This window comes from Semicossyphus pulcher, unplaced genomic scaffold (genome assembly GCF_022749685.1).
Source record: "Semicossyphus pulcher isolate SPU_LCO1_2020_fin unplaced genomic scaffold, fSemPul1.0.p SCAF_16, whole genome shotgun sequence".
Taxonomy (NCBI): domain Eukaryota; kingdom Metazoa; phylum Chordata; class Actinopteri; order Labriformes; family Labridae; genus Semicossyphus; species Semicossyphus pulcher.
In genome coordinates, this window is record NW_027211670.1 from 21160602 (window position 1) to 21176318 (window position 15717).

At 45.0% G+C, this 15717-nt stretch overlaps 1 protein-coding gene across 1 annotated transcript in view; it reads left to right on the forward strand.

Annotated features, from left to right (window-relative positions):
* The window catches only part of sdk2b (sidekick cell adhesion molecule 2b), a 107049-nt gene that overhangs the window by 37947 nt on the left and 53385 nt on the right, over positions 1-15717 (forward strand). Inside the window, exons 5-14 of the mRNA XM_069664046.1 lie at positions 1219-1330; positions 1788-1978; positions 3118-3201; positions 4638-4832; positions 7682-7798; positions 8114-8281; positions 8690-8792; positions 13505-13681; positions 14537-14673; positions 15259-15406. Coding sequence (XP_069520147.1) covers positions 1219-1330; positions 1788-1978; positions 3118-3201; positions 4638-4832; positions 7682-7798; positions 8114-8281; positions 8690-8792; positions 13505-13681; positions 14537-14673; positions 15259-15406 — 1432 coding nt within the window. The remainder of the gene's footprint in view (positions 1-1218; positions 1331-1787; positions 1979-3117; positions 3202-4637; positions 4833-7681; positions 7799-8113; positions 8282-8689; positions 8793-13504; positions 13682-14536; positions 14674-15258; positions 15407-15717) is intronic.

Sequence of the window (15717 nt, forward strand, 5' to 3'; positions counted from 1 at the left end):
TTCACAGGTTCATAGACAAATAACTGTTAATGTGAAAGACGTTGAAACCACTGGAAACTTCCTGTGGAAATATATGATTCGAAGTCGTCGCAGGTTGGAACCACCACGTTGGGCTGGTTTTGATTGGCCATTAGGCTGGTTTTGTCACACAAACCTGGCAACCCTGAGTAGCAGTGTAAAATGGGCATTTGAAAGACGGCAATTAAGTGTATTCGACAAAATGTTCACGACTCTTGGCGTGACTTTTGTGAGATATGCAGCAGTGTTTTCCTGTTGACTTCCTGTCAAACCATGCTGTTATTTAAGGCTGTGGTTCAAAGGGGGTTTTCAGAGGGTCCCCGGCAATTTATTTTTCACTTTAAGTCCATCCCTTAGTAAGAAAATGACAAAATGTATCTTGGTTTTCAAACACTTTCTGTGATAAAACATCTAAGAGAGAGGAATCCAATCCAATCAAAAGGGAGCTTTGGTCGAACTGATGTTCCTTTAAGCGTCCTTGCTGAGAAAAAGTACGAGAACCACTGATGTAAGGTGTGCGTGTCTGTGTTTACGTGTGCACAAATGGTCCCTACACAGCATCTAATGACCTGAGATTGCTGCGATTGAGTCATGACAGGCCCTGTAGCTACATCTGACGTGTGCAGCCACGAGCACACTCCCAGGGCTCGATGGGATTGACGGATCAGTGTGAGTTTATCACAGACATGACACACGTCAAGCAGCACACGCACACGCTGTGCTCTCACTGCCATGGGCTGTCTGTTTTTGATGCGCACTACACTCACACACACACACACGTACGAGCAAAGACACATTGGCAAAAACTAGTCGAGTTTTATGCATACACACAGAGACTGCAGCCTACTCACCCCTTTAGCTTCGTGTTTGTCAGGCGGTATTTTTCTATTCCTGTTTCTGGTTCTCCAGCAGACATCTTATTATTCACAGTCAGTGCGCTGTCTTGTCCTATTCGGCCCAACTCTCTGTCAGAGCTCAGATACAGTGTGTTCACCGGTCAGTTTCAATACGTCACATCGATGAGCAGCCGCAGAGTGCACCGGCTGGATATGAAACGTATAGGACACCCCCGTCAACAGAACCCCTCTAAATCCGTGATAAATATATTCACTGCTATTTATCTGTCAGGATCACTGCTCTCTGCTTAACCTCTCAACGTGTGTGTGTTTTGTTGGTGTGTGTGTCTGCCTGTCCGTCTAGATGTCGGAGGTCCAGCAGACCCCATCGCCCCCACCATCATCATCCCTCCCAGGAACACCAGCGTGGTTACCGGCACCTCGGAGGTCACGATGGAGTGTGTGGCCAACGCCAGGTAAACGTCCCGGAACCGCAGAGTTAGGGCCCGATCAGACAGAACGCGTGTTCGCGGCTTTTTGTGTCGTTGTTTTTATTGAGAGGGACGCTTTTTGTGCGCTGCTTTTACGTTGCAGAGCGCCTCGTGTTTTGGGGGAAACGCTCTGAACGAAAAGCGCCTGACATCACTGGCGTTTTTTCTCCTTGTCCAATCGGATGAGAGAGGTGGGCCTTCTGCTAATGATTCGGTGGTTGCCCTAACAACAGTGTAAAAAAAGCTGCTGTTTCTTTAACCGCAGGTTTCAACAAAAAAGGCAGTACGATGCGCCTCGCGTTTTACAGCCTGCAAAACGCGCTCTGTCTGATTAACCCCCTTAAAGGGTTAACTAACTCAGATCACTGAGGATAATCCACGTGTCCATCAATTCATATGGGAATAGCAAAATAACAAGACATCTGTACGTTCCACTTTGCAGGCCTCTTATCAAGCTGAGCATCTCGTGGCGGAAGAACGGCGTGCTGGTGACGAGCGGTTTGAGCGACTTCAACCGCAGGCTGACCATCCTCAGTCCCCTGGTGAGCGACGCCGGCTACTACGAGTGTGAGGCCATTCTCCGCAGCAGCAGCGTGCCCTCGGTCAGTCTCGGGGCTTATCTGCACGTACTAGGTAAGACTTACAACCTTAAATGTGCTCTTGTTTGTCTTGTTCTTGCAGCAGGCTGATACAGTGCGTTAAATGAGCACATTTGCAGATGACATTATCCTTTTATTACACTTGTTACCTCTTTGCTTCTTCAGTATTTTAAGATTAAAACACCTTTTTTGAGAATGTTTTATTATTAAGAAGTGTTTGCAGGTTGATCAAACACTGTATTGCCAGGAGTTGTTTTTCTACAGTGGCCCCTGAGGGCGAAAACACAGAAGAGTGAAAGCAAAAACATTAAATACACCTTGATGGGAAAGCTTTAGTTTCTTTGCTCTTTCTTAGTGGGTTCATCGTTTCTCTCCCTTGTGTTTTGTTGCGTTTTGATATTTGCATGCTTTTTGTAATACATGTGTTTTGATATTTTCATAATCTAAGCATTCGGAGCAAAATTGCTTCATGTTTGAGTTTCCATTCTCTGTTGTTTGTCCTGAAGTGTCGCCATAATTTGATGACCTTTGTTGTTATGCATAAAGTAAAGCCAAAATAACGCACTTAGGCATAACTTTCCCTTGTTTTATGTGCTTTCATATCAGCGTGACAACTCATGCATCAGGCAAACGTGTGGGAGTTAAGTGTGGCGTGTATGTTTGCGGGTTCAAACAAAAGAGCTGCTGTGAAACTTGTATAAATATAACCGGTGTCTGTATGAAGCTGGCGTTGTGGGAAAAGTGTTATTGATTTAAAAAGGGGGGGAAAGGTCCTGGTTGGCCCTAAGAAACTGTTTAATATAACATGGCTCAAGTCACTTTCATCCCATCCCACTGAAACACTTTGAAGTCTTCAAGGTTGTGATGTGACTTAAAGGACGAGGTGTGGGGAACCTTTTCCCTTGATACAGCAACCGAGCGTTTAAGTTTGAAGGAGAAATTCAAACTACACAGAATACAATTTCTTACATCAAACTACTGTATAATTGCATTCTTCTTTGAGTAGATGCTAACATAAGAAACACATTCTGAAGCAAAAAACATATTTAAAGTACAGCATTCTCTCGCGCACGTCTTTCAAGGTCTCCAAAGGTATTGCTAATGTACTTTTGCAGGTTTGCAATCTTGTTATCTATTTTAAACCCTGTCTTTTATTTTTTTTCTCCCCATCAGAGCCGCCGCAGTTCATCAAGGAGCCGGAGAAACACATCACAGCAGAGATGGAGAAGGTGGTGGACATTCCCTGTCAGGCACGAGGTGAGAAGCGTGTTTGTGTGTGTGTGTGTGTGTGTGTGAATGTGTGCAGGATTTTATTCTGATTTTATTATTTTATTATGTCTTTACTGTCATTGCACCAGGTACACTGAAACTCACCATCAATGCAACAAAAGTAAATCACAGCAATAAGACACATTAAAAACAAAGAAACAACGACGAGGTAGTAAGGTCGGACCATAGACTGCATAAAAAGATGGACGACATCACAGCTCCCTAAAAAAGAAGCCAAAACAATCTCTATCGCCCCCTGCTGACTGGCTGCAGTATAGCTCATAAAGCCCGCCTCCTCCATGTTAACAGATGGGACATGAGTCAAACTATAAAATCAAAATACACGCCAAATAAATGTTTCTCAAACATGTTTCTGTCATTATAGTTAGTTCTTATCATGCTGATTAACGTCCAAGTGTTCATTTTTCTGACAAGTTTACTTTTAATTAGTTATTTGATGCTGTAAAAATGATGATTGACAGCTCTGTTGACGAATACGGATCACGTGTGCAGCCGATCTGTTCCGGATTAGCAGAGTAGAGGAGGAACAGCGTGAAATCAACGTGCTGGTTTTTTTCAGCAATTTAAGTGTGTGTTTTGGTTAGTGGAAGTGGCTACGGTGGCTCAACACGCCGATCTCTACTGCGCAGACTCTGGCTTCAAATGACGTCACCATTGCAAGATGGCAGCGTCTATCACGGGGGCATTTTGGCTTCACTTTCGTACAATGAGAGCAGATGGAGACGTGTCGTCCATCTATTTATACAGTCATTGGGTCCGACGCGCAAATGTGCAAGTGTGCAATAATATCCTCTATTTAATCAGGTAAAAGCCTCAATCTCTTGCTCACACGAGAGATTCCAAACAGACAAATTCTGTTAATATGCAAAAGAAGGGAAAGGAAAGAAGTCCAAACATGTAGAAATTCCCAACACAGTTTTTTTTACAAAATCTGAAAGCGGTAGTATTGACCAAGAGTACAACTTTCTAAATCCTTTCATAGTGACTCGGTCAGTTTCATTTCCTTCTGTACATTATTCCCGGAAGAAGAGGAAGCAAGTTTTCTGTTCTAAATTTGAGGACCAACATCTGTAGAATACACAGACTGATTTTAGTTTTTACACATGCATGTACACAGATAAGGACGAACCAGCTCAAGCAGAGATTTATATGTAAGATTCAGCCAATGGGAAAGTCGTACAGACTGGGCCACTGAGCAGCAGTGTAAAGAGTATGGGGTGAACAAGACTGGCACAGTTACAAAACCTAAAGCACAATGGCGTACAATATCCTTCTTTTGATACAGGTCAGATGCATTATAAACAGAGGTAATTATAGTCCAACAAAGAATAACAAAGGGAGGGAACAAGCAGGATTTATGTTAAATAAAAGAAGCCTGACCCTCGCTCACTCCCCCTCTGCAGGAGTCCCCCAGCCCGACATCGTGTGGTACAAAGACGCTCTGCCCATCGACCCGGTGAAGACGCCCAGGTACAGGGTGCTGGTGGGAGGCAGCCTGCAGGTCAACGGCCTCCTGCCCGACGACACCGGGATGTTCCAGTGCTTCGCCAGGAATTCAGCAGGAGAAGTTCAGACCAACACATACCTGGCTGTCACCAGTGAGTGCTCCAGCAGCTCTTTGGGAAATCCTTTTCAGTAACTACTGCTATTAAAGTGCGAGGTGTTTGGCTAAGCCTCAGTATGAATTTTGTTTCACAGAATAGTTTTAAATCCTTACGCAGCTCTCTCGAGTCCCCCCGTCACATTCAGAAAGTGCCAGGTGTAATTGCTTTACAACAATAGAAAGCAATTCCCACCTTAAAGTAGGAGGACGAGTGGGAGCAATTTAGAGCTTTAATAGGATTCTACAGACTCGTGCAGCTTCTTTCTGAAAAATAATACAAGATGGCACAAATGTATTTTTTTAGTCAGAAGTCATTTAAATCCGTTCAACAAGAGGTCAAGCTAGATATCAGTTTCATGCATGCTTCACCCTGACGTTTAATCCTTCTCTAATAAATGGGTTTAACTAAGATACATACAAAGGTGACGATCGCATCAGACTCTACCTTGTTTAAATCTAAATTAGCAAATGTTTACATGCTGACATGAAAACCGGGCACTATTGCAAACAATGCTTACACCTTATATAAGCAGGTATTTTTTAGCATGTTAGCCTGCTGTTGTTTGCATTGAGCTCAAAGTACAGTGGTGCTACAGTGTCGCCTCACAGAGACTGAATTTGCATGAGCTGGGACCTTGTGCGAGCATGTATCCACGGTTCTGGGAAAGTCTTTATATTCATTTGGAAGTTATCATCCTTTTGTGATAAGCCCCTCCCATCTGCTCGCCCCATTATAACCCATATAATAGTGGCATAATATAACAGTGACATGTAAGACTACTCTATTTAGTTACCCAAAAATGGGCCGGTAGTATTTGCACATTGTCACATAATTTCTGCTGCTTGACCTCAGGGAATAAGGATTATGAAATTACTGACCCAATACCGCCCCACAGACGAGACACGAGACACGAGAGATGTCTACAGAAAACAACAAACGTGATTGACTGACAGGCTATAGCCTAAATGTAACAAGGTAAACAATGACCACAAAGCTATTCAAATGTGGAAAGTCACCCCAGTAATCTTGCTTCTTTTAAGCTACAGCAATAAAAAAGCGCCCGCCCACCGTAGTTTGCCCACTGGCATCTTTAGCTGTGGGTGAAGAGGCGGCATGGGCATCCTCTGCGACGGGGTGGGGGACGGACCGAGCGCGCTCCCAGAGTCTGGGCTAACGGAGCTGCTGGCATCGCTAAGATTAGCTGAGCTGCTGGCTGGTGTCGATTCGCGAGGACATTTGCAATTGAGTAAGGACATTTTTGTTTGAATAGCTCGCTTCATCTTGAAGCTGTTCATAAACGTTACAATGCGTATTCTAAAGGTGAATAATTTAAAAGTGAACTTACAAAATTACCTTGAGGCAATAATTCTTTTCCCAGGTATCGCCCGCCCTACTCTGCCTTTGATTGGCTCATCAGTCCTGCATAATAAGTACTGGCCAATAAGAGGCAGCGTAGGGTGGGTCATGCATGCAAGTCCTATGAAAGATAATTGGGCAGTTTGGCTTGCATACATGAATGTTGCGCATCAGAGGGGATTGAGAAGTGGGTATACGCAATGCTGACTGAAAAATAAGCGGGTAAACCCTGCACTACACCCCTGGGTAAGACCCGTTAATGACAAGTAAATCAGAAGAAAACGGTTTCTCTTTCTGTAACAATGCAGCACGCGGAAAAGGAAGTCTTGATGGGAAGTCGTTTATCGCTTACCGCCCGGCACGTTTACCGGCGTCCCCAGAGGCTGTCTCGTCTCAGACTGTAGCCGATGGGATCCGAGTTTGATCTGACGTTGATTGATATCTGAACATCCTCCCCTCGTGCTGTGCCCCTGCCGTTGTGAGCAGATATAAAGCAGCACTATTTAACTTAACGTATCTGATGAGGGCAATGATCTATTATAATCTAATCGATATGTATCATTCAGTTTTTCAGAAAGGATTTGCATTCTCTCAACAGGTCGTACCTGTGTTTTTAATCTCTGGACTCTCTCATGATTAAGTTCACATAACTACAAGATAAGAGTCGGCCTTAACACCGCCTCTGCTGCCGTACTCGTATCACCTGCATCGCTGCGAGCTTGCAGACATGTTTTTTTTATGAGCAACTGCCACCTCTGGGATTTGAAAATCACTTGTAATTTTATTCTCGCTGTGCGTCTGTTTGGCAACTTTCTGACATCTAATTTTCTTCACTTTGTCTCAACTCCTGCTGCCTTCACTCCGCGCCACGCCGCATTATCAGAACTCATGAAATTCTCCCTCGCTAACTCACCGCTTCTATCTCCTTTCCTGACACTCTCTCCTCTACTCTCTAACTCTCCCTTATCTTATCATCTCATCATCTCTCCGTTTCCTCAACACATTCATGTCCTCACTCCTCCTTCTCTCCTGCTCCCTCTGTCCTGAGATCAACACCAAACTCTTTTCTCCTCCTCTTCCTCCAGGGAGTGATACAGTTTCTGTCATCCTAAAGACGCTTTGATTTATTGCATATCACAAATAGGGATTTTAGTTATCTACACATTGCCGCTTTCAGTCTTGGCTGCTCCCTCAGTCTTCTCTCATGTATCCACTATCTGCGGGTGCAAAAATAGAGCGGCGGCAGACAGTTGTGGCACCGAGGTGAAGGCTGTGTCAATCCGTGAAGAATTAGCAGGACAAAGCAGCGTCTAAACACTGAGGCGCAGCCTGCTGGCGCTTACATAAAACACGTTTGAAGAGGGGTTTTTGCCTCTGACGGTTTTTCTCTCACCTCCATAACCCTCTTACCTTCTCTCATTGCTGATCTGAGCTTACTCTTTATTCTCTGTGTGTGTATCTGTGTGTGTGTGTGTGTCTCCCCTCAGGCATCGCCCCGAATATCACAGCCGGACCCTCCGACAGCACCGTGATCGACGGCATGTCAGTCATCCTGCACTGCGAGACCTCTGGAGCTCCGAGACCGGCTATCACCTGGCAGAAAGGTCTGTTACACAAATGCAAACACACACACACACACAGCTGGGGATTATGTCGCCTGTTATCTATTACACACGAGACCAGAGTTTGCCATGGCTTAACAAATAAAGCCTGATTGGATTCCTTTACCAGGATTTTGCGCCAGGCTTTTCATGTTCGGATCCCAGTGGCAGATCAGGGAAACAATGTCCTTGTTTTTCCTCTCGATCCCCTTCCTCTCCTATTCTTTCCCTTAATACCTCCGCCTTTCACTTTCCCTCTGTTTTTTCTATTTATGTGTCTCCTTTTGTCATCTATTTCTGCCTCTTTATCCATGTCAGGTGAGCGAGTGTTGGCCAGCGGTTCCGTCCAGCTGCCCCGCTTCACCCTGCTCGAGTCCGGCAGCCTGCTCATCTCGCCCTCACACATCTCAGACGCGGGGACCTACACTTGCATGGCGAGCAACTCCAGGGGCATCGACGAGGCGTCCGCTGACCTCGTGGTGTGGGGTGAGTGTGCAGGGTTGGATTCAATCAGGCCTTTTGCCTTTTGAAACCACACGCGCACCACACTGGTGTGATCCTTCGAATTCACTCCTACGTGTGTCAAAAAGAGGAACCAGCTCTGTGTTAAGCAGCGGCTTGGAAACAAGGTTTTGCCATACAATAATAAAAGAGCTTCACTCAATTCCTTAAGGTACGAAAGCACTCTGCTGTGCAGGTTTGGAGCCATCATCGAGGTGCTTTCTGCAAGGAGCCATCAAGAGACAAAATACAAAACAGCGGCATGTCATTTCAGAAGGAATTAGTTTCCTGAAATTAGTTTTCATATATTTTTCACTGGTGGAGGAGGACATTGTGTGCCGCCTGTCTTTCTTTCCTCATCTGCCTCTTCCTGTCTTCTTCTTGTCTCTGCAGCTCGCACACGGATCACCACCCCGCCACAGGACCAGAGCGTCATCAAAGGAACTAAAGCCGTCATGACCTGTGGGGTCACACATGACCCGAGCGTCACTGTCAGGTGAGGGTGCATTCACAAACGCTGAATGATAGCGACTGTCCAGCAACTTTCATACGAGGCGTGCAGCTCCGAGTGCTTCACAGCGAGGAAGATAAATGCGTACAGACAGAAAGAACATTAAAAAAGGATAAAGTGTGTTAATATTAAAATAAAGGAAAAATCCGACTGAGTGAAATGAAAAATATTTGGCCTTAGTTTCCAGTAAGTTTATTTTACCGCATTAATTATAAAACACTTTGTAAGAAAGAGCCTCACATAAAAGATTAAAGCTGCTCTCTTGTATGTTTCCTGTTGTCAAAGAATAGAAAAACAATAAGTCCGGCTCTCAATAATTTACGCTTTTATTTTGAAAGAAATTCTCAGTAATTTCCTTAAACCACAGGGCACTGCAGCTTTCGGCAAATGCAGCATAAGCAAGTGTAAATGCTGCGTCTATCGGGGACTATTTCCCGCCTTGTTCTAATACACGCTCAGTACACTGGTGGGTATTTAGGGCAGCGGGACAGTGTGTGTGGGACCACCAAGCATTGTGTAGTATTGATGTGTTTTTAATGGACAACAATGGAGCCTCTTTTGCACAGAGGGATGAGCCGTCTCAGGCTTCGGCTACACAGCCGATACTTGTTAGCAGGATGCAGTGAATCCCTAACAAAGCACAATTGTTGAGCTTTTCAGGTCATAGATCTGTGAATGAAGAGGCTTTAATTATTACTTTCTGCATTGTTCCTTACACCTTTGGTTCTTCATTAGTCTTTTACTACCCTGAGCACAAAGTATTTATTATTTACGCCTCTCTAGTGTAGTGTATGCTGCTATTCTCCTGCTTTTCCACGGGGATGTTGAGTGTTCCAGTGAAATATAGACGAAGAAAGCTGCGACCCCGAGAGTCCCGCGTTCGGTTCCAACAAGCGGCCATTGTTGCAGGCGCAGACTGTATGTAATAATGGATGTAGCTACCGTGATATCACCTATTCAGCTTGTCCACTGCCCTTTTAAAACCTCAAGTTTGGCATCGTTAATACCGCCATGTTTGTTTTCTGGAGCCAGAAGTGATCATATTTGAACGAGGGGGTGGTGCTGGAGAGGAGCGAGGGGTTGGCAAACGCTATTCCTCGCGGCTAAATCAGAATGAGATTGTATTTGTGGTGGTATCTAACTGAAGTTACTACAACTAACTATAACTAGATGCACTTTGAACAAGCTAACAGGACAGGTACGGTGAGTGCGGACACCGATACCTGCTAATAAGGGCTAAAATATACATAGTAGAATAAAAGCTTTTTCACTTGCTAAAAAAAACGTTTTGGCTAGCTGGTGAGTACAATCATATCTTTAATAATATTAATAAATATTTGTCTAATATTTGTATGAATGACTCTCCAAACAGGCACCAACGGCACAAACACGGCAGAGAGGTTAAGTTAAGTTCCTGAATTAAAAGAAGCGACTCTTAGCACAAAGCTAGCAGCACCCATCTGTAACTCAAAGCAGCCACACTAACCCAAATTATGCATCATTTTAAGCCTTAATATCACTTAAACTGTGAATTATATAAAAATTCAACCCCCGTACAGTTGTCATGTATAGATACATGAGCTTTAGAGACCAAAACCAATTCATGAACCAGGCTGTGAAGACGTGTAAATCTGCTGTAAAGTTGGGACTTTATAACTGGGGCCTAATGAGGATTGACTTGCTCTTGGAGTCAGCCTCAAGTGGCCACTTGAGGAACTGCAATTTTTTGGCATTTAAAGGGGGGGTATTATGCTAATTTCACGCTTCATATTTCACTCTGTGATACCTGTGGAGTAGCTTAGCATAATTTACAGTTAAAAAACTCATGTTTCTCACACTGGTGCTCTGTGCAGGCCCTCATACGGCCTCTGCCTGAAACCACTCAGTCAGCTCTGTCCCTTTTAGAAAACCCGCCCCTACAGGCCCGCTTTCTTCTGATTGGCCATCTCTCCGAAGCCTGCTGAGTAAAAAAAACTGCTTGAAACCTGGCGTTCACAGCAGCCTGCAGACTGCAGCTGAGAGGCTCTGAGATTACTCCAACATACTTTTACGTACAGATTTGAAACTTCACCCACGTTTAGTCTGAACATCCAACATTGTGAAATTATATATATGTCTTAAAATGTGAAACAGCACAATACCCCCTCTTTAAGTGTTAATTTGAAGCCTCAGAAGTTGCCGCTTGGCTGCACATAAAACCCTCCTCTATTTATCTTCCTGCATCAGACCTGCCACTTCTTAACTCTCTAATAAAGGTTAGAAAAAGCCCCCATAAAAGCCTATTAAGAAAAGAAGGCAATGTCCCAACTTTGACAAACATACAGATGCTGTTTGTTCAAAAGCAAACACCTGCGAGTGTTGTGTGCCATTACAAAGAAGTTGTTCCCGCTTACTGCAGTCCAAACCAGCTCAGCACAAACCCTCACAACAGACGCTCCACTGAACTCCGAGCTCGCAGCCTACATCACAAGCGATCAATAGACCATTCTGTCTCTTTCTACTCAGAAGAGAAGGCTACATCTGACGCCACGTTTGAGCCGCGCCGTTTTGATGAGTGTTTGATATGCAGCCGTCAGCAGCTATGATATGCGTGCGGGGCAGCTCTGATGGCGAGACAGAGGGGAGATAAATGAAATGCTGCGCTAATAACGAGTTTGCGGTGCATTCAAAGACCAACCAGACGCTCGGTTTACTCGTTGCTTTATTGTCAAATGGAGTTAACCTAACATGTAGAGCTGGTGTGCGTCACCATCCCAGCCGGTGGGAAGTCAATTAGGCACGTATGGTTCTAGAAATGTGGAACAAATATTTATGATGCACATTTTGATGCAACTTCTTGAGAGTTTGAGAATCTGCTTTACAGTCGAGTGTTTGACTGTGAGAGTGAATCACCATTATCAGACAGAAGCTATAAATTCAGAAGCTATGACTCATTCTGCACTTGAACTTTATTTATGAGAAGCACTTTTTGTTTCTCTTGGACATCAGTGAATAGGTTTTTGGGGGGGGTTTTTTGCTCACATAAAACAAGCAAAACATGTTCATCAGGTTATTATTTCGATGTTAATTAAAAGTTTTGATGCACTTGACTTGAAAAGAAAGGTTAAAGATGCCCTCAGAGCGAACAAAAAGACGTTCTTTTCATTATTAATGCAGTTCGTGCCGACTCAAAGGAATACATGTTTGTTCAGGTTTACGAGATGGTTTGATAGTGTGCACATTTGACTCCATAGCACTACCTGAAATGTGGTTACCTTTGTGGTACCTTCTGTGCGTAATTATAAACTTAAAAAATAAACTTATTTCTTCATAACACTCAAAATAACACCTCCCTAACTACCTCGTCCCTCCCGAACCTGTCTGTACAGCCTCCAGCCTGTTACAGTCTGTCACCAGGGAGGTGTGTGAGAACCCTGTTGTGTGTGTCTCAGAGGAAGAAGTGGTACTGTCACTTAAAGAAACCTTTCTGTACTTCATCACCTCTCAGGTAAAGATATCTGGCACTGATTGATTTAACCTGAATTAGTATTTGAGAGGCAGCACGGTGGGGCGGCTGTGGCTCAGTGGTAGAGTCGGCCATCTTTCAATCGGAAGGTTGGTGGTTTGCTCCCTCAGTCTACATGTCGAAGTGTCCTTGGGCAAGGCACTGAACCCTGAAATTGCTCCAGGTTCCATAGCCATCGGTGAGTGAATGGGTGAATGTGACATGTCGTGTAAAAGCAGCTTTAAGTGGTCGCAAAGATAGAAAAGCGCGATACAAGTGCAGTCCACTTACCATTTTACAGTGGTGCAGCGGTTCGCACTTAGAGGGTTCCTGGTTAGAACCCCGGTTCGGACAAAGGCGGGCTTATTTGTGTGGAGTTTGCATGTTCTCTCAGTGTCTGCGTGTGTTCTCTCCGGGTACTCCAGCTTCCTCGCACAGTCCAAAGACATGCTCGTTAGGTTCATTAGTGACAATAGTTTTGATTGAACGCGATTTTTTCTTCTTTGCATGACCGGGTTATATCGCCGCCTGTTGGTGTGGCATTCTCATGACAGCGTTTTTGCGTTTTCGTTTGGACGGAGATTTTTTTATAACCGTGCTTGTGTGGATGGGGTTTTATTTTGGAAATGAAGGACAGAAAAACTTGTGTACGTGTAGATATGGTATAAATTACTTGTAGGTGTGGACGTGAGCTTCGATGGATGGATAGCACTTGGTAGCACTGATGTAATTTGGTCAGGCCTCCTTTTAAAGCTCCACGTTCTGTCCTCAACCCTGGCCACTGTGTTTACAATTAGCGGCTGAAATCCACTTCAAATTCACGTTTCTGTCCATCATGAATATTCATCATCAACATTTTACATTTGGAAATTGGCTGAAAACTTCCCTGGGACTACTTTCTGTGTTGCCCTTTGTTAGTCCTCTAACACCAGTGCGATCTTTGCCCTGCTTGATGTTCTCCCTCATACATATATATCTGAGAGTGTGAGTCAAACTGCATTGTGACTAATATTCATTATAGACAAAACATATGAATTACATCCAGGTACACAAATATCACCATCCCCCCATAAAGGGACGATATAGTGCAACTTAACATAGTGAGTGTGTTCAAGTGATGCTGATGAAGGAGTAAGGAATCAGCAGAGGACGATGGGTGGGGGTCGTGATGATGCAGATGACAGGTCAGCTGACCCTCAGTTCTGTGTTTCAGGCACATCTGGGAAAAAGACGGCTCGGTGATCCAGGTCCAGTCGATCCCCCGCATGCGGCTGGAAGCAGACGGCACCCTCCACATCTCCCAAACCTGGTCGGGTGACATCGCCACCTACACGTGCAGAGTCACTTCCGTCGGCGGCAACGACTCCCGCAGCGCTCACCTCCGCGTCAGGTACGCCTTCATCACTTCCCTGCCTTTCTATTTTCTTCTCTCACATTTGTCCTTCTCCAGGATGGAACATGTTCTCTGAAGCAAGTCGATCCTCACACGCAGACGCGAGCACACACACACTTGTTTTCCTGCGCACACCTTTCGCTGCCATTCTCCCTGACACCTCTGACTCATTTCCACTTAAATGACACTTGCGCTTCCTCACCTCCCCCTGTCCTCATTCTCACCTGACACACTTCCAGCCCCCAGGGGACTTCATTCCCCGTCTGTGAGACTACTTTAACAGGCACACACATACGCGTCGGCATTGTTTCTGCAAGCTTCTCTTTCTCTGAAACTTTGCTCTCTATTGTTGGCGCACATTTGTCATTGAGGAGTGAGACATCGAACTTTGGACTGGCTGATTGTTTGTGTCTTTCTTCGTCCCTCTCTGTATCCGTTCATTGCAATAAGTTTTATCCGCCAATCTGTCTGTGCTTATCTGAATTTATGGCTGAATGAATTAATGATCCGCAGCCTTTCCCTCGTTTATTCATATCTTTGTCTGTGTGTTTCCTCCCTATCTGTCTCCTTACGCCTTTCAATCCATTTCCTCCCCTCTGGTGATATCCATCTCCTTCTGTTTGCCTGCACGTCCATCTTGACAACGAACCATCTTTGCTGTCTTGTCTCGCCGCATTTCATCACCTGTCTGACTGATCTCTCTCTTACAAAACATCCAGCTTTCACTTCAGATCCGTGCGAGAGAAGGGCAGAGGAGACCGAGATGCTCTGTAACGCCGTGTCCCCGCGGAGGATTTGCTGTGATGGGAGAGATTCTTTTATTTATCCAAGTTGTCTGACTGTTCCCTGCAGGCAGCTGCCCCATGCCCCGGAGAACCCCACAGCCGTGCTGAGCAAGTCTGAGAAAAGAGCCATCGACCTGGTCTGGGCCAAGCCGTTTGATGGCAACAGTCCTCTCATACGCTACATCCTGGAGGTTTCTGAGAACAGTAAGTCGTGCATCCTTCTCCTGCATTGTCCTCCTGTCCGTCTTCAACATCTATCATTTATTTACTCGCAGCTGAAAAGACGTCAAATGTTCAACGTGAGGGTTTTTATTATTTCCATGCAGTCACGCTTCTGTGATGCCAGTGTTTCCCCCCCCCCGAAAGCTTGCGGGGAAAGCAAACACAGCAGAGAACTTGAAAGAGAATTTCTGATAAAGAATCGATCAATGAGACCAATTAAGAGTGTCCATCACCGTCTTTAATCCCACGCTGGATGTTGTAGCATCGCCGCAGCCGATCACAGCTCTGCGTGTAACAAACATGTTCAGCTTAAGCTGGTACGTTGTAAAACTGGGTCGCTATTCTGCTTCTTCTCCCCCTCAGAATAACTTGTTTTATAAGAAGATTTTAGAATTCTAAATTGTGACCTGCCGTGACAAAATGATTGCAGGCATGAAAGTGAAAATCTCCTCTGAATATGACTTGAAATGTTCGACTCTCTCCTCACAAAAATGTGACAATTTAGGGGATGTTAAGGTGACTGATTACTGAAGCAATGGATGTAAAACGTGTTTTCCTTTCTTCCAGACGCTCCCTGGGCCATCCTGCTGGCCAATATCGAGCCTGAGTCCACAGCAGTGACCGTCAATGGTTTGATCCCGGCACGCTCCTATCAGTTCCGCCTGTGTGCCGTTAATGATGTGGGGAAGGGGCAGTTCAGCAAGGAGACAGACCGGTGAGCTCAAGACAAATACTACTTTGTGTTCCTATAAGAGGTCATCACAGCCCCTCTTGTCCTAAAGGACCCAAGGCCGGCTCTGGAATCTCCTCCAGTGAAAATCCAGTGTTTAGCCTTGTAAACATCTCCATGTGGTGTTCTTCATGTGCTACAAGACATATCAGGGACAACATCAGCAGTCATCTCCATGGCTGGGCCTGTCTGCTTTTAAACTGCAGCGTACCAAGGACAGGCTGAACAACATGTTTTCAGATTGGCAGGTTTGTGATGTCACAAACCTAAGGAGCCAATCCCGTTAATGGACGGGG